We start from the raw sequence: 19,080 nt of genomic DNA, 5'->3' as shown, positions 1-19,080 counted from the left end.
CTGATCTGCAGCAACTCTGTGATGTTGTTGTATCATTGTGAAGAGAAATCTCTGAAAATTCTTACTAGTATCTTTTTCCATCAAACTTGGTTTAACTCAGTACTAGTATGGTGTACATAACAAAGTTGCTCGTGAGTGTATGTTTTTTTTTTTGCCTTTCTATTTTTGTGCAGCGCTGAGATCAACTCATCATACATTTCCTCATACAGTAACATATGGCAGGCACAGCCTGCAACACTAAGCAGTGGTTTTAGTTTATCCATAACATCTGCTTGTATTTTAACAGATATGATTTATACAGTTACATTTTGGAAACCCTGACCACATGTAAGGCCAAAACAAAAGTTTTCAAAGTTTTGAAACTTGAAAAGTTTTAAATGTGTTCTTTGTTTTCTGATTGTCTAGAATTGGGAGAACAATGTATGAAGAACCAAAATTACATATTCTGACTGTTCAGACTTTGGTTTGGGGTCATCACGACAACTTAGACCTCAGAGGATCTTTAATTCATTAAATTCAGGTACTATTATGATATAATAATTTTCTATCATGTTACTGAACTTAAAAGTGGCTCAAATCCTGCCAAAGCATGGGCGTGAAGTTCATGAACACCGATTGGTTCAGACGGTCGTTACATTTGTGCTCCTGCTGCTCTGGCTGCGCAGCTCTGTGGGAGCGGAGCAGCACAGAAGCTGCTTTTTGAAGTGTTTCCTGAAGCGTTTGCTCATCAGGTACAGAGCAAATGGGTTCACACAGGAGTTGGTGAAGGCCAAGATGCGAGCGCACACGCTGGCGACGAAGTGGCCCAGCGACGTGTCCACCTGGTTGTAGTGGTAGGAGCGGTACAGGTAGATCACATGACTCGGGAGCCAGCAGAACGCAAACAAGCCGACAAACACAAGCACAGTTTTAGCCAGACGCTTCCTGGACCTGATCTGACAGGAGAGGAGAGAGAGGAGACAGTAAGTTCTGCATCAAATGGATGGATGGGTGGAGCTTTAGGTCTGAAAAGTAGAGCCAAATGATTCTATGCAATGGCCAGCAGGGGGCGACTCCTCTGGTTTAAAAGAGAAGTTTGCCTGTATAGAAGTCTGTGAGGAGATTACCTAACTTTGCCCTGAAATTATAACCTCGGTGAACACTTTCCTGATAAAGTTTTGGCCTCAGTCGCTTGTTTAAGGTGTTTTTGAGTCTTTCATGATATATACTTTATAAATGAGGATCTAATTTAGAGTAAAAGAAGCAATAAAGCAAGGTGTGCTGTAGAGAATCATTTGGCATTAACAGTTTGACTTGTGGAGAAATTATTGTTCAGTGAAGCTATCACATTCGCAGTATGTGCGTGGCCTGTCTACATGCAGAAACTGTATGTTGTCATATGGGCACAGTGTCAGAAATATGTGGTGCAGCTGGTCTGTAGATACTCCAGGTTGTGCTGCTGCTGGTCCATCAGTCGGCTGAGGAGAAGAGTGAAAGACAAAGTGTTCACTCCTGCCTCTGTTTCTGTTTTTCATGCTGTATTTTGTTTGACTGCATCACAGCAAGACGGTCCTGGGTTTGAATCCACCATCTGGTCGGGACCTTTCTGTGTGGAGTGGGGAGAACCCACGCAGACATGAGACACAGTTTATCCCTGTGTCTGCGTGGGTTCTCACAGGTACTCCTGCTTCCTCTCACAGTCCAAAGACATGCAGTTAGTGAGGTTGGTTTACTTGGTGATTCTAAATTGCTCATAAGAGTGAATGTGAGAGTGAATGGTTGTCTGTCTCTCAGGCCGGTGATCTGTCCAGGGTGTACCCCGCCCCTCGCCCTATAGTATCAGGGATAGACTGCAGCACCCTGGTAGAGTAAGAACTGGATCAACACAAGCCTGAATAGAAAAAAAAAATTTTGTTCACATTTCTGGTGAACTCTGCTGTTGCTCCCATCCCTGTCACCCCGATATGTTGACTAATCACAGCATCATCCATGCTGAGCAACATTTGGGATTTTTGAGTACATTTGCGTTGGTTGAAAACCCTCTGAATAGGCTCTATGTACGCAAATACATATGAATATTGGACACAGTCACTGTAGCATAAATGGATCATGAATGTGAAGTTGTCACACTTGGTTTCACAAAACTAGGATGGCAAAGGCCAGAACTTTTAAATTGAAGCTTCAAAACAGGACTTTACTAAGCAATTAACCCAGTGTGTAACACCATTACAAAGGCCTCATTAGACATAAAAGTCTACAGTCCAAGGTTGTGTTTGTGTTTTTGTGAACTGAAGGGAAGTTTTCACTTTGGCAGATAAAAAAGTGAATTTCTTTTTCTTTTTCTAAATTTGCACTAAACCTTAATTTTCAACTATAATTTGCAGTTAATCAGGGGTTCAGGGACTCCTTTACTGGGAGACGTTACCAGGCAACCAGATGAGTAAAAGAAGAAAAAACCTTAACCCCCCCCCCCCACACACACACACACACACACACACAAAACCCCAACAATGTGTTTTCAGACAGTGGCCAGCAATTACTTTCATTATCAGCACATCCTAATTTTTTCTTTAATAACTGTTTGATTTTAGTGCATTGAGTGAAAAATGTCCTTCATTCACTGAGACCCAGTTTAACATCTTCACAGTGCTCAGCAAACTCAGAGATGTGGTTCAGTATCTGACAAATTTGAGAATTCGGAGTATTATGATAGACGAGTAAGATGACCTGATGGTTAGTGTGAATCATGTCCACAGTTTCTTTCTCTTTGTCTCTGTTGGCTTTGAAATAAAGACAAATTAGTCCACCTCTAATCGCCTTTCAGCCAACTAACTGACCTCTGACTGATCCTTGGGCTCCCAGTGCAGGTTAGTTTCTGGGTTTTTGGAGTAGGAATGAAACTTTAATGGACAGTGGGGATCAGTAGGGTCCCAGCAACAAATGCTCCAGCTCCTGAAGATGTTAATCTGGATAAAATGTGCCAATTAAAGTGAATTAAGACTTTGGATACAGCTGTTACCCCTGCACCCAGTGGTAAGCTAATTAATTGTGTGAAGCCCTGTGAGTCCCATGTCTAATCTTCTCAGATCAGAACAGAATGATCCTCAAAAAGAAAATAAAAAACAGCAAAAAGATGAATCTATTCTGCATTTCAGAGCAGAATAAGAAGAGCTCGGGGTCTGACCTGCTTCTGAAAGTGCAGGTGTCCCTCGGCGGGGATGTCCGCGGAGCTTCTGACCAGACTGCGAGCGATGAAGCAGTAGTAGACAGATATGATGAAGAGGGGCATGATGTAGAAGATGAGGAATGAGGCGGTGGAGTGGATCTTCGGGTGGAGCTCCCCCGCGTGAGGGTAAGGGGCGCAGGTCACAAACGTCTCATTGGTGTGGCTGGTGGTGAAGGTGTGCAGGTCGGAGAAGACGGCTTCGGGCACAGCCAGAGTCACCGAGAGCAGCCAGATCATCCCTGCGCGTAAACCGATGCTCAGAGCAGCACTGGACTTGTTGATGTCCAGCGGTTTGACGATAGCCTTGTACCTAGAGGAAGAAACAGCATTTGTGAATGAAGACGAGCTCAGTGCAGTTTCTTCATTACGCATGCAATCAAAAACAACCACAAAAAAAAAAGAGAAACGATTATCTCATGGCTGATTTTTAACAGCAGGCACGGTTGATTTTTTTCTAATCAAACCAAATTATCTCTCTGTGGCAGAGAAAATTAAAGCAGGCTTTGAATGAAAGGAAGCAGAAGATGAGAAAAGCTCCTGTGGCGGAAGTCAGAATGCTAATTACAGCTGGTGTTAAATACTCCAACTGTGGCTCAGTGTTTTCCTACAAGATATCTTAATAGCAGCAAAGCAGTGAACAAACAGAAAAACACTTTGATGGCTACGCTGCAATCAGCTTGATTAACTGTCACGATCTTCCTGTGTCTTTATTAAATTTGCAGGATAATTAAACACACTGGAAACTAAAAGCGTCCTCGACATATTTTCAGACATTTGCTTCACTTCAATTTTCACCCGGAACCCGTTTTTGATCTTAGTTCAGCACAGTGACTAATAATCCTCGGACGTGGACTCATCTATGCACGTGTGAAGTCAATATCTCAAAAAACAACAACAAAAAAACAAACAAAAAAACCAAACAAAAAAACCAAACAAAGTAAACCCTTTTGGCAACGACAGGAGAATGAAATAATATTTTTTAATGATTGGTTTAACCAACAAGAAAATGTTTTCTTTGTACTGAATTCATGATTTTCTGGGGCAACAAAGTCATTGTTTAATTCTCAAAGATCTGAGAAGAGTCTGACAGACAGATATTTTTCCATTTTTCTGCTCAGATCATTCTTTTTTCTTTTTCGCCTCTGACTCTGTGCAGGGGTACGGGCCCCCAAGTGTGAAGCTTTATTTATATTTAATCAATCTATACAAATAATAGCGCACTTAGTATTCCAACAAGAGCCTGATGTTTATCGGGTTCCTCTAAAATCTCATTTAAACCAACAGAACCGATTCTTCATTTAACCCAGAGGATTCAGAGACACTGCAGTGGTGCATGCTTGTTGTTGCATGTGGGAAAATATGAACACTGAGCGTGAGATTAATAGAGATTAGCTCAGGTTGCTTTCTAAATATAGATTTGTTTTTTCAAATATGTTAAACCATATACTGTTTTCATTTATTAAACAAATTGTTATTTATAAAATTCCTGCAGCATTTTAAAACATAAATCGAGAGAAAAAAAAAACATCTGCCTGGCACTGATTCTAAGAGCTATTTACAAAGAGGAGTTAACTGAACTACACAAACAGTCAAATAATCAAAATATTTTTTTGGAAGCAATTTGACTGTTTTAAAATTAGACTTTCTACATCTTGTGTCTACGATGCTGGAGCCATGCGTAAAAGCGCATTTCCCTCCATCATTTGTAAACATATTATCCTGCCGTTAACACAACAGCACAAAGAGTTATAGTAGCTCAGACTGGCTGTGTGACAAGTACCGGTCAGCGGAGAGAGCAGTGAGAGTGAACACGGAGACTCCCACAGAGGTGAGCTGGATGAAAGGGATCAGTTTGCATCCGACGCGGCCGAAGAGCCACTCGTCCACCAAGTACCGGCTGGCGTCCACCGGCGCGCAGGTCACCAGTAGCAGCAGGTCCCCCAGAGCCAGACTGGATAGGAATAAGTTGGGCACCGTCCGCATGGACCTCACCAACAGACACGTCTTCATTAAAGTGACATTTCCAATCAGCCCCACGATGATGATGATCCCGTAGATAGCAGCGATGCCGATACCAGGGAGCCAGATGCTGAAGTGGTGCTGCTGCTCTCCTGCGGACTCCCAAAATACCCTGGAAACATTCAGGAGCAGAAGTGTGCTGTCCTCTGGGGTTAACAAGAACGACTCCTCCAGCGACATATCGGTGGTCTTCAGTCTACTATTTCAGTCCTAATAATCATGCCTTTGTTGGCTGCTTTTATAAACGATACCTCCCTGCTCACGCGTGCGTCACAGGCTTAAAGAATGGTGGGTATAGTGTGATCTGACAGAACACTTGTGTTAAAGGCACTTAAAATCAACATATTCCTCACTCAGAGGCTGGGAGGGCTATTTACATGTTTACATACACATGCTTTCTAAGTAGGAATCCAAGAATATGATTGATATGAAGGAATCAGCCTTTCAGTGAAGGCTGACACCAAAGGAGTGCGTAAAATTGAGGTTACGCTGCGCATTTGGTAACAGAATGATATCAAGATGCCTTAAAGATCAGTATAACTCACGACTTAACATCAACATAAAGAGATTTCACATATGCCATCAAGTTTATTTTTTCTAATCATACTGGTTAACAATTGACTTCTATTGGATGTGCTGTGGAATTCAATATGAAGCTATTAAAAACGTTAGGTTGGACAGCACTTGTAAAAGGAAAATGAATTATGTAGCTCAGCTACACAATATTTCGCCATTTTGTACTCAGCATAAATGATCTTTATTGAACATAACATGCTCTGTATATTGCTTATGTTCATGTGTGATGTTTTTCAGGAGGCGGCGATGTATGCCAATAACTCATACACCTACGTCTCAACAGCTTCTTGTCACTTGGTCACTGTTTACATTATTTATCAAAAGACTGCTTCCTGATACAATCTGTACAACATTCCTCTCTTTTTCTTTGGATGGTGTTTTCTTGTCAAGCTGCAAACAAAACACGGTTAAATATTTAAACAGTTATTTTCTTCTGGAGATACATCAAAGTTGGACAAAGTCCAGCTTCTGGATTGTCATATTGGCTTCATTTCGGCTTCTTAAATAGGGAGATAACACGTATACTTATGACAAAATGTCACCATATATCATCCAATATGTCTCGCTTTTAAGACCTATGCAGTGCCTCTATCTGGCTCTGAACCAGGCCTTATATTTCCATCCATCCATCCATCCATTCGCTTCCGCTTACCTTATATTTCATGCTGCTGAAATCATCAGTTACATATTCACGTGTTACTGATGACTCAGCAGCTTTATGGTCTCCTCAGTGTAGGAGAGCTGTTAATTTGACCAGCTAGTGAAGGTCACATCTTTCAAAGTTTTCTGTTCCCCCTTATTTTCCAGGTAACTTTTCATCATCACTATTGTGATGGAGATTTTTATGATTCTGCTTTTTCTCTGTGTCAAACTGACCTCCCTGAGTGAAACTCAATAATCTTTCAGATATATCACGCTGATGTACGAGGTAGCGTTTGCACACAATATTCTGAGTGTGCTATCTGACCATGACAGATTGAAAGGTTTTCCCTATATTATGACTTTACAGAGGTGTGCACAGAGTGCTGTCAGGCTGTGTGTACTGTTGTTTGAGCCTTTTACAAATGTAAAGAAAACTCATAAAGCTGACTGTGCAAAAGTCTTAAAATTGCACCCCAGGGCAGCTGTGGTTACAATGTAGCTTGCCATCACCAGTGTGTGAATGTGTGGATGACTGAATGTAGTGTAAAGCGCTTTAGGGTCCATAGGGACTAAGTAAAGCGCTATACAAATACAGGCCATTTACCATTTACCATTTAAAATAGATGTTCTAGCACCAACTGCCACAGAAATTACTCTTTTCATTGGTTGTATCTCGCTTAGAAATGTCTTTCTGCGTGCAAATCCTCCACCAGTCTTCTTCAGCAGGGCTCTCTCTGCTGAAGCTCTGCATGTGCCACTGCTGTACATGCTCTGTGACACAATCTTTTATGCAGTGTGAGCAGGTGTCGAGAATCTTTGACTAAGGTGTAGATAGGAAAAGTACTTCAAAATAAAAGCATGCAAAATATATACAAACACGCATGAAAGCATACTATAAAGCTAAATCAATAAAAGACGCAATAAAGCAGTAAAACTACTTATATTCTGTAACAAAGGCAACCTGGCTGTGTGCACTGAGATTTATTTCAAATTTCCACAACAAATGTGATGACAGAACTGGGATCCCATCTGGAGTCTGAGATGGGCAGTGACTGGTTATTCTGGAAAAGCTTTGTGAGCCTCTGCCTTGGAAAGTTAAGAGATGAAGAGATCTTACCTTTTTTTTTTTTTTACCCCAGACCAGCTCCACAAGGATCTCCAGGAATGGACTGTGTTGTTCTCAGAGGTGAGATATCTGAAAATAATTGCTGTAATTTTTTAAAATATATATTTTCTTAGGTCGCCCTAAGGTTTACTGCTGTTGTGACTGTTTCTCTTGGTTGAGAGTCTAGATTTGTGTTGAAAACACTGTAGTAGAGATGAAGACCAGACTAGGAATTTGTGAGCAGGGGAAATAAGTATGGTAAAGAAAAGCCAGTGGATTACATGGCTCCAAATGTGGTTTCATGTGCAGGAATAATATGGAGATGGAGCAGTGCTATACATGTTCGGTTAAAACATTTTAGGTTTCCACAAGGAGAAACATTTAGCAGGACATATCTAATAGGTTCTTAAATGACCTGGCCACAGCAGACCACATACCTTTGGCTACGACATTTAGTGTTGTGAGTCTGTCTATACTGACAAGTTACAAAAAAGGGGGAAAAAGGGAAATGAAAGTACAGTTTACAGACCGATAAAGGCACCATTGATGTACCATTTGATGCCAAAAACATTAAATGGGAGAATCAATGTCACAATACTGATTTAGGCTTTAATGATGGTGCTGAACCATTCTTTCAAAAAAGGACTAAAACCATATAATCATATCCCTGGATCTGAACTCTATATAGTCTGAAGAAGCTTTTAAAAAGTGGCTTTTATCAGGTAAAGCTCGATACGGACCAGAGTATGAACACAAGAAATGTGCGAATGCAAGATTTAAATGTGCAGGGTGCTTTATTAAAAGAAATGAGCATGCCATGAGGGCAAACTCCATGCACAAAAAGCTGCTGCAGAATAATTTGTATGAATTTTGGAAAGAGGCTGTTAACAATAGTAAGAGGCCTCTGGCAGCCAGTCCTGATGGGATTTCTGGGGCTGAAAATGTTGTTGAAATGTGGAGAAAAGCTTTGTAGGGAATTTCCTAACTGTGTTAAAAGCGATAAGTTTAATGTTGGTGAGGTTTCTAACAATGAGTGTGTTGTTAGGCGGGATGAAGTGTGCTGTGCTGTTGAGAACTTGGCAGGGAACAAAGCATGGAGCCCTGATCTGTGCAGAAGAATCTCAGCATTACTCACATTGTATTGTTAATGCGTGGCGTCCTACCAGACTACATGTTAACTGTTCTGTTGGTACCAAATAGAACATTTTCACAGACAAAACTGGTTAAGTAAAATCCAGCCCAGAAAACTACAGGCCAGTTGCTCTGACTAGCATGCTGTCAAGGCTTCGAGAATATAAAACCACTAATATTCAGCTTGGTTTCAAAAATAAACACAGCACTGATGTGTGCATACAGGCTCTGAAAGAAGTTCTTCTAATACACAGCAGCTAAGACAGCACTATTGATTCAATTAAAAGCATTTTGTTGTATTATTCATGGTAAACTAGTACCAGTTACAAGGATGCTACTTACATCAAACTAAGCAAATCTGATGGGGTTAGAAAACTCTGGGGTTCATTGAGGTGGGATATTGTCTGTCAGCTGTTCAGTTCAGCTTATTTAGAGATGATCTTTCTAAAACACCAAACAAGCAGGATACTGGATCGTGATGGAAGAGAGCCTTTTTAATCATTTGATGTTTGCTGATCTCCTTGACGGCTTGCAGCAGCTGCAGTTTGATTTTGAATTCAACCCTTAAAAATAATGTAGTAATGATCGCTTCAGCTAAGGTGGACTGGAGGCAAATATTCAGTGAGGTGACTAAAGTTAGATATTTGGGTCACATCATCAGGGATGATCTCCGTGATGATGATGATGATGATGATGATGATGATGATGATGCACCCTTGTGGTAAACTGTATGCAGCAGCAAATGCACTAGTCTGTAAATTCCATATGATGGATGATGTTTTTAGAGCACATACTCATACAGTGCAAATAAATGATATGAAAGTTGATGGGTGGCATATAATGATGCATTCAGGATCTTGGTTGTTGTGCTCAGAGGTCACATTTGACAAGTGTAACCTAAATGTGATACGAATGTTCCCTTTCATGGGTTGCTTACAAATCTTACACAGAAATTTACATGTCGGTTAATTCAGTGCGTTTTGTCCTCATGTCGTCTTTTATTAATTTTCCGTTCTTTTATATTCAAATGGACTACAGTGTCTGAAATAAAGTTTCTCTAATGTAGTTGGAAGGGAAAAAAACATAATAGAATACAGGAGATAAAAGCCAAGAAAAATATGAAAGATTTTATTGAAATGCAAAATCACCTGAAGACATTAAGTGTGTGGAAATGTGACGCAGGGACAGAGAGAAATCTAAAGAAGAGCTCAGGAAAAGAGAAAAGAGGAAAGGATGAAACCTATAAATTCTGGTCACGGCTCTCCTCAGGCTAGTCAGAATGGTCACACTGAGGCTCTGAGGAAAGTCTTGACCTCCACTGCCTCCACCACCACCATACAACAAAAGATGGACAACTCACAGCGGCAGCAGACTCTTCCAGTGATTCTTTACTGACCACAGCCCACCAGCAACGAGCCCTCATTGGAATGCACGACAACCACACCAGTGTTGAGTCCACCACACCAGACAACAACAAGTAGACCCTCCAGCTGCCCTACAAAAGTCCACAGTAGTCTTTGGCCCTGGTCAGAAGCTCAGATGAAAGAAGTCATGGCTCACGACTCGTTTCCCAAAAAAGACATCAGCACACAGTCTGGTTTGGGATGATGATGACAGGGAGGTGTACAGAGAGGTCATGTGAGGTCAGACAACATTCACCTTGAAAATAACCTCAGAGCAGAAGAAAGTGGACAAAGAGATCCACATGTAGGCCCTCGCTTTTGTTAAGGTCCTGGGTCTCTTACCCAATCCTTTTGGGCTTTTTGGACTTTTTCCTAGTGTCCCACCTTTTTGTGTAAAGCCTCCATCAGTGATGTTATTTCCTCTTTTTATTTTGGTGACCTGTGTCTAGTGTGTTTGGCATTTAGTTACTCTTACCTCATTACTTCATGCATTTATTGTCATTGTCATTGTCTCCCCTCGCCCTTTGTCAAATCATCCCACTAGGTGTGCTGTCCCTAGTGTTTTTCCTGTTTCACCTGTTTCTGGACTGCCTGTGACTTGTTCTTTTCTTGGAATAAATCCTAAACTTTATGTTCAACCTTCATCTACCTCATTCGTCATTAGAGCCCTGGCGTGCAGCTATTTACACATGTAATACCAGCTGCTCCCCACCTTGAAGACAAATTGACAGTTTCTAAGTCCCGTGTGTTCAACAACCTGCGGAGTTCACCCCGTCAGGGCATCAGGACAAGTGGTGAGAGAAAGTTTTACAGTGATGATAAACTTTGAACATGTACTTTTACCGTCTTCTTGTTGCCAATTAATCTATTAAAACCAGATAGATGTTTAAGAAAGTTATTAAAGTAAAAATAAAAATTTACGCTACAGTTTAGAGAAAAACTCAGTGAAATGATTTTATGAATTTAGAAAACTAACTAATATAAAATAAAAAAAAACAATACATACCTACACCTACGAGAACGTCCGTCCACTGCTTTCAAATGCTCTGTGTTTTTATTATATTACCTGTACTAAGTTTCCTAAATCCTGCCTGCAGTGCATGTCCTCCATAAAATTATATTTAAAAGGACCAAAGCTAAACATTTTCAAACAATAAAAAATACACTGAACGTTTTCTAGAAACTAACTAAAAAAAACAACAACACGTAGACTGTCTCTTTGCACATACCTCTGGATGTACAAGGACAACTTCAGAAACAAATGCCTCGATATCACAAGCTCCTTGTAGTCAAAACATAAATGTGCAGCTCACATTTCAGCCTGTTTAGTCCACCAAGTCTGCTCCCTATGGGTCGCTGTCAAAGCATGACAGTGACAGATGGGAGGATTTTGGCTCGTTTACACGTGTTTGGTCAAATACAATGCAGTTCTGTGAAGCACTGCAGTGTTTAAATCCATGCATGTTGCTGCCCGTTGCTGTTGAAGTGGAAGAACATAAATGTGTTGCTATATTAAATGGGCTGTGCTCACCTCACCTCCCAGACGATTAGAGATGTGTGTAGGCCCCCAAGCAACCATTGTGAGATCAACATGTTGAAATACTGCAAAACTAATCTTACTGTGTTTTCCCAAAACACACATGATGTGACCCCCACACTGGGTGAACATCACATTTACGGGGAGAGCAGACGGGGAGAAGTAAAGTGCTCTCTTCCACCAAACACCAGGTCAGGGAGGAAAGTCTAAACTCCCATTGGCAAGGGAGACGTGCCAAGTGAGCTCTGCCTGCACTCTGAGCTCCAGCCACTGGCCCACTTTAGGGCTATAAAGCAGTAAGGTGTGATGGACTGACTTATCTGTGCTCTGACATGTCTTATTATTTCTCTCCATACATCAGTGTGACAAATGCACACCAAACCAGAGATGAAGGACATGCAAACTCAGGATCTTAAGGGAGATTTAGTCACCTCTATGAACTGAATATGGTGCCTCATTATGTTTGTCATTCAAAGTTTTTTGTCCTCTGTTCCGTTGATCGCTCGCCTCCCGCCCACTTAAACAAAAACACCTGACATGTGCCTGACCGGATCCCAACTTCTCATCTAGGCTGAGATACGGAATCTGATGTTTCAGAGCCTGCCTTCGTTTCTCCTTAGAGATCGCTACGCCTCAAGGAATGTCTGTGCCATACACAAAACCACCAACGTGCTTCCTGTGACTCTCACACACACACACACACACACACACACACACACACACACACACACACACACACACACACACACACACACACACACACACACACACACAGTGATGACCTACATTGAACCTGCCTGGATTTTTAGGTCTGTTGCTTGTGCCGTATTTGTGTAACAGTGTGATTAGTGAATGATGGAAATGGAGGAGTGTGTTGGATTTTTTTGAAAAAGTCCAGGTGACCTTCATGAACAAAAATCTCCATATTATAATCTTTCAGATTACGACATGCTGATGTGCAAGTTATCTTTTGCACTCCATGTTATGACTGTATCCTGTGACCATGCCAGACAGATAACTTGTCTTCATAAAAATTCCAAGTTTACAGCCTGTCTTTGTCCTAGAAGCATCCAGACTGCTGTCATGCTGTCTGTGCTGTTGTTTGACCCCTCTGCAAAAGTGCACCGCGATTTGTTTCTGATTTCCGCAGCGCTATCCGAGGCCTCTGTCTCTCGCGCTGGAGACATAGAGGGAGGCATCACTTTCTGGGGCATCAGATGGGGCCATGTTGAGCCCTAAATCATTTTCTAATATAAATGCAAATTGAGTTGTCTTGTATCAATGCAGCAGATAAGACAGATGAAAATATGCTTCTCTGAGCACGACTCGAGCCACTTTAATTTTCCAGAACTTTACTAAAAATTGCCTCAAATGTTTTTTTCAAAGAACAAAATGGCTGCAGTGTTTGGTAATTCTCCAAATTACCCCCCTTTCCGCCCAACCACAACTTCCACCCCCAGTGTGTGCACACGTTTCTGCTATTTGGAAAATGGCCATCAAAGTGCACTTGCAGTTGAACCGGGCTTTTATCTGAACTCCCAGAGAGAAACTCGCTCCAAGAAGCTGACATTAATTCCACCGCCGTAATAACTAGCTCGACCAAAAACAACGTTTTCTAAGCGCTGAGTGCAGCTGCATCCACTTTTGTTTTCTCTTGATGTTAAAGCAATCTCTTCTCCCGTGCGCCGTTTTAGGATAAATGCCCATAAAAAGCTTTGCCTTTGCTTAATTTGGATTTATTTCACTTCTACTTTGTCTTTTTTGGGGGGTAGAAAAGTGAAATTTAGTGGTGAAAATTTTGAATTAGTTCTATATTCATAAGATGGCCTTTACTTCCAAATTCATATCTCCTTGGCCTTCATCCTCTTTTTTTTTTTATCTCTTTGCATGCAAATGGTGGCAAAAAAGAGTCTGGTTTCAAATTAGAACGCTCAAAGCTTTTCACCATCACAATCTCGACTCTGATAAATACTCGAATCATCTTGGAAATGGCACACAGAGGGACAAAGCTGTAATGAACAGAGTGTGTGCCTAACACCTGTGACAGCCCTGAACATTTCACATATTTCTTGTAGGTTGAATAGAGCAGATTAAAAAAGCAACAGTGCAGCTTTCTTTTAAGTCTGCATTTGCTGGGATTGCAGAAGAGTAAAAAGTGTGATAATACAGTAAATCGTGTTTTGGTCGTTTACTGCTGCAGGGCTGTTTTCCACCTCTGAACACTCACGCTGTCACTGAGAGTTAAATTGAACCTGTTGTGCTCATTTCCAACTCTGTATTTTGATTCTTAGACTCTACAGTGGCTCTGCATGACACCTGGATCAAAATAATCTTTCTGGCACTTGGACTTGACGCAGCCCCCTTGGTTAATCTTCTGAGTGAAACAAGAGGTTTTAGCTCCTGAACCTTTAAGCCAGCCTCGGTCTGATTGGCCAAACAGAAGGCGATGATGTCTACTCTCACAGATAACCGCCTGATACTGAGTGTTTGGTTTAGTATGAAGTCTTTGGATCTGTGCAGCCACACAGCTATGAAGTCAATAACTGCATGCACCCTCGCTTTTATACAGTTTATCTGAATTTCACTTCATACAGTGCACACAGAAACAAAAATAATGACACGTAAATCTTGAGTTTAAATATCATACTCATATTTACTGTTGGAACACATGAACCCTGTTTGTAGTATGCATATTTAGTTAATTTTTGTGTATTATATTCAAATTTCTTAAATGATTTCTATTCTTTCACCAGCGTTAGGGGTACCAGTTAGCTGTTGAGGTGAACTGGCATCCATAACTCTGAACTGGATAAGCAGAAGAAGATGGATGGATGGATGGATGGATGGATGGATGGGCTACACCAAGCATCACAGGAGGGTGGGTAATTAATCCATTCATCTTTATAATTTAGCTTAGGTATGTAACCAGTTGTGTCTGATTATAAGTTTGAAGTAACTGTTTTTGCGTCTTTGTTTGTTTGTTTGTATTTGTTTCACCTTGTGGGTCTGAGTGGTCAAATCAGCCAGTGTTTAAGTTCCCTTTGTCTCATGTTCTTAAATTAAAGAGAAGAAGGAACAGCTCACGCCCCAATCCCACATCATCCATCAGACATTTAGGAGGCAGTTTTATGGCATGGCTGTGTATGGCTGTGAGTGGAACCAGCCTATTAGAGCTTATTGATGATGTGACTGCCGACGGAAACAGCAGGATGATGTCTGAAATGTACAGTGCAATAGTCTCTGTTCAGATTGAGCCAAATGCTGCTAAATCTCTCTGGCCAAGTGCATAGTGATGCACAGCAATGTACAAAAGCAAATCAAGGCAAAGAAATGGGATATTCTTCAATCACTAAGTCAGTTGACTGGTCTCTGCCCGACAGAGGATGCGCCACAAACAAGCTACAGCTGAAGGTGGGTGAAATCAAGATCTAGCAGAGTATCTGAACTTCAAAAATATTTGTAATTCCCAAACATTTAATGCAACATTTTTCTTAAACCCTCGAAATTACAGCTGAAAGTCTGCACTTCGATTACATCTCGATTGTTTGATTTAAATTCCACTGTGGTGACGTGTGATAGGAAAACACAACAGGTCCTCTTGAATGTTCACAAGATTGTTTTGTTAAAACTTTGGCTCTCGCTGCCAATAAAAGCTAACTAAGCAAAACTTTATTTACATTGTATTTGACTACAGACTTTGTCAGAAAAGGAATGCAATTATTCGGATAATAACATAACAAACACCTCAAAGAATTTTTTAATTGAAATTGAGAGAACTCAATCAGTGTTTGCAGAAGCACTCAGACTCTTTACTGAAGGAAAAGTACAACAATGCATTTTATATATTAACATTTTCCACCATGATCTGCTAAAAAAAAAAGAAGATTTTCTTCCTAATTAAACCAAGCGTAGCTCATTAAAAAGAAGACATTTTTCACACCAACTAGTTTTCCTTTGTATGCTGGATATTTGAATTCTTACAGAGGTTATAACTTTGTGCTCCCTCACTAATAAGCTAGTGTTCCTCCTATTTTAAATTGTGGTGTGGGTGTGAAATTTCCAGCTGGTGTGCCATTTGATTTTCTCACCTTTGTTTTGTAGAAAGTGAGCAAATGCAGTGAAATCTCTCTGTTAATTTCTGTCTTTTAATTGCTCTTTTGTGTTGTTGTTGTTTTTTCTGATCTTTTTGTATTCATTTTGTTTCTTTTGGACTTTTTCCCATACACCCTCTTGACTTTGGTTTGTTTCTCTGTGTGCATTTTGAGTCTCTGTGTAGTCACTTGGCGCCCATTATTGTGTTTGTATAATTCTGTTAGTTGATTTTACCAACCAATTCAATCTGAAGTGATTGGTGAAGCGAAGCTCCTGACCCAGTTAAGTAATCCTCTGCTCAGTGAACTCTCGGTCACAATTAACAGCGCCATGCGTCCTTCAGCACCATGGATAGCAGCCAGAGTGAGCCTGCGGGCTTTTGTCGCCACCTGCTGGTCAATATGATTAAGTGACATGAATGAGTTCACGTTGATGAACAGCAGAAGATGTTAATATTAGTTATATTGACAAACATGGAAGCAGAACACATTATGCCTCATTCCTGTACCAACCAGCATACTGGATATTTCCCAGTGGCCCCCAGGATTACAGGCCTGTGGCACTGACTTTCCATGTCATGAAGACCCTGGAAAGACTCATCCTTGACCAGTTCTGACCTATAGTCAGGCCACATCAGGATCCCCTTCAGTTCACTTACCAGCCCCACCTTGGAGATCAGGACCTGCTACGCCCATCTGGACCAGCAGGCAAGCACTTCGAGGGTCGTGTTATTTTTTTTTTTTACTTTTCCAGCGCATTTAATACCATCAGGTCGATCCTCCTGGGTGATAAGCTGACAGCGATGCAGGTGGATGCCCCGTTTGTGTCCAGGATTGTTGATTACCTGACAGGAAGACCACAATAGGTGCATCTCCAACACTATGTTTTTGACAAGGTGATCAACAACACAGGGACACCAAAAGGGACCGTCCTCTTCCCTTCCCTCTTCACCCTCTACACCACAGACTTCAGCCACTGCACATCTTCAGATGTTTTCTCATGACTCAGCGTAGCTGTGGTTGACTCCTTTGTCACATGGTGCAAGCAGAATCATCTCCAGCTCAACGTGACAAAGACCAAAGAATTGATTGTGGACTTTATGAGGACCAGGAAACCTCTGACCTCTGTTTCAATCCACAGGGTCAACGTAGACATTGTGGAGGACTATAAATATCTCGGATTACACATAGATAATAACCTGGACTGGGTTAAAACAGCTCTGCACTTTACAGGAAGGGCCAGAGTCATCTCTGTTTTCTGAGACGGCTGTCTTTTAACATCTGTCAGTCAATGCTCAGGATTTTTTATGGGGCTGTTGTGGCCAGTGCCATCCTCTATGCTGTTACATGCTGGGGCAGCAGGTTGAGAATCGATGCCACAAGACCCAATAAACTGATCCACAAGGCCAGTAATGTTGTGGGGACAGAGCTGGACTCCTTGAGGTGGTGTCAGGGAGGCAGATGTTGTCCAACATAAGGACAATGCTAGATAATACCTCCCACCTACAATACGACATGCTAGCCAGTCACAGGAACACGTTCAGTGAGAGACTGGTATTACCCATAATGCACCACTGAACAACACAGGAAATTATTCCTGCCTGTGGCTGTCACAGTCTGGCGAGGGCAGACTGTATGAATTGAGAAAAGGACCCAAAACGCAGACTCCAAGGAACAGGGAACAAAACTTGAATGTTAACAAAAGGCGAGCCGTTTAATATGGCTGGTAGAAAAGGTACAAACAAAGGGCAAGGCAAACTGAAGCAAAATTAACACAAACCTAAACTGGGGAATCTAAACAAACAATAAGAAAAACCTAGACAAGAAACTTGGAAGCATGGCATGGCATCGGAAACATGGCGTGGACAACAGATGACCTGACAATCACACACTGAAAACAGAGGACTTAAATACACAGGAGGTGATTAGGGGAAGTGGAGACACATGAGGAAACAGCTGACTAGGATAAACATAATGATGCACAGGCAAGAGTAAAACTAACCGCATGAGCACAGAACACAAGACCCCTTTTCAAAATAAAACAGGAAACATGCAGACTTAGACACGACAACCAGAACTTGACAATGTAAGACACAGACATGAAACGCATGAAGAGCAGGGGAGATTTAACATGGTTGGAAACGGAGGGGGAAATAATAAGAACTAGAAACACTTAGGCATGATAATACAAACTTGATAACATAAGACACGCAGCATGAAACACGAAGGGTGAGGGGAAGCTTAAATACAGGGGAAGAAAACACAAGGAGTCTAATAACCAAATGAACTTAGATAACCTAATGAACAAAATAAACTCAAACTTAAAACGCTGGGTCAAAAGACCCAGGACCATGACAGTGGCTCTCTCCTCCATCTAATGTACAGGACACAGTGCAGCAGTTAAACCCTTTTGCACATCCTCTAGAGTGAAATAACAAATAACATGTTTTACAGGTTAGAATAAAAATGTCAATCATATATACTCCACCTCTGCAATATTCTGGATATAATAACTGAGCTATTTTTACATTTCGGAAACTTTGTAATATAACTGTGTTATTTTGTTTAGTTCAGTCTGTTACTGTTCTTATTGTTTGGGAGCAACTGTGACCACATCATTTCCTTAGGGATTAGTAAAGTTTCCTCTTTGGAGCAATGATCCGTTCCAGATTCAGGTTTGTCATACAAAATAAATTCACAGAATATGATGGCAAATCTCTAACTGCCCAACAACATACAGCACAAAGGGTTATAGTACAATTGTATGCGCAACATGAAGCAAGCTATTGTTTCAAAAAACTAGTTGAATTTGATCAGCTTTAACATAAGAAATTAAAATTTTACTTTTCTTTTACATATCGAGCTTGTTTATTTTATTTTATGTTACTTTGTAACTGAGATTCTGTCTTCTGTGTGGTTTTCCCTTACTGGGTTACTTTATTTTGCCATATTGTTTTGTATTCTATTGATGTATTCTACTTTATTTAAGTTTAATTATTGGTTGTGTTTATTGTAACACTTGGAAGCACCCGCAGTTATCTTAATAGGAGGAAATGCACGGGCTGCATGAAGGGTAAACTGTCTCAGAGTGGTTGATGTTCATGACCATTCAGGACTTGTGCAGACTACTAACCAATAAATACACACCTGAATGAATTTTACTGCATAGTTTCCCATTAAAATGCATCTTTAGCCTGTTTTTGTTGTGATTTACTGTTAAAAGAGGCCAAACCATTCTCTATGCTTGTTGTGGCTGTTTGCGACTCTGCTACTTCTAGAAGGACTGCTGAGAGGGTGCAAGCTGGAGGCTGACAGGCTCAGGTCCTTCCAGCCAATATGAGGCTGAGCCATCACTGCTCGCGTCCAATCAG

At 41.1% G+C, this 19,080-nt stretch overlaps 1 protein-coding gene across 1 annotated transcript; it reads right to left on the bottom strand.

Annotated features, from left to right (window-relative positions):
* Positions 1-469: 469 nt before the first annotated feature.
* Positions 470-5,419, bottom strand: LOC113008058 (gastrin-releasing peptide receptor-like). Its single transcript, XM_026145197.2, has 3 exons — positions 4,986-5,419; positions 3,164-3,515; positions 470-935 (listed from the first exon to the last, which is right to left on the bottom strand). Exons 1-3 carry the CDS (start codon positions 5,402-5,404, stop codon positions 621-623), a joined length of 1,086 nt encoding a protein of 361 aa, XP_026000982.1. The 5' UTR covers positions 5,405-5,419; the 3' UTR covers positions 470-620.
* Positions 5,420-19,080: the final 13,661 nt, after the last annotated feature.

This window comes from Astatotilapia calliptera, chromosome 16 (assembly GCF_964374335.1).
Source record: "Astatotilapia calliptera chromosome 16, fAstCal68.1, whole genome shotgun sequence".
NCBI classification, from domain to species: Eukaryota; Metazoa; Chordata; class Actinopteri; order Cichliformes; family Cichlidae; genus Astatotilapia; species Astatotilapia calliptera.
Note: the sequence above shows the minus strand (reverse complement) of the source record. Positions and strands in the feature narration are given on the sequence as shown.

What these genes read in the sequence shown, in the direction of transcription:
- LOC113008058 (XM_026145197.2), bottom strand. Translation starts at nt 5,404, where the DNA reads ATGTCGCTGGAGGAGTCGTTCTTGTTAACCCCAGAGGACAGCACACTT. An exon ending in ACTGCTCTCTCCGCTGACCG is followed by an intron (nt 3,516 to 4,985) that starts GTACTTGTCACA and finishes TTCTTCCTCTAG; the next exon opens with GTACAAGGCTATCGTCAAAC. An exon ending in ACCTGCACTTTCAGAAGCAG is followed by an intron (nt 936 to 3,163) that starts GTCAGACCCCGA and finishes CTCTCCTGTCAG; the next exon opens with ATCAGGTCCAGGAAGCGTCT.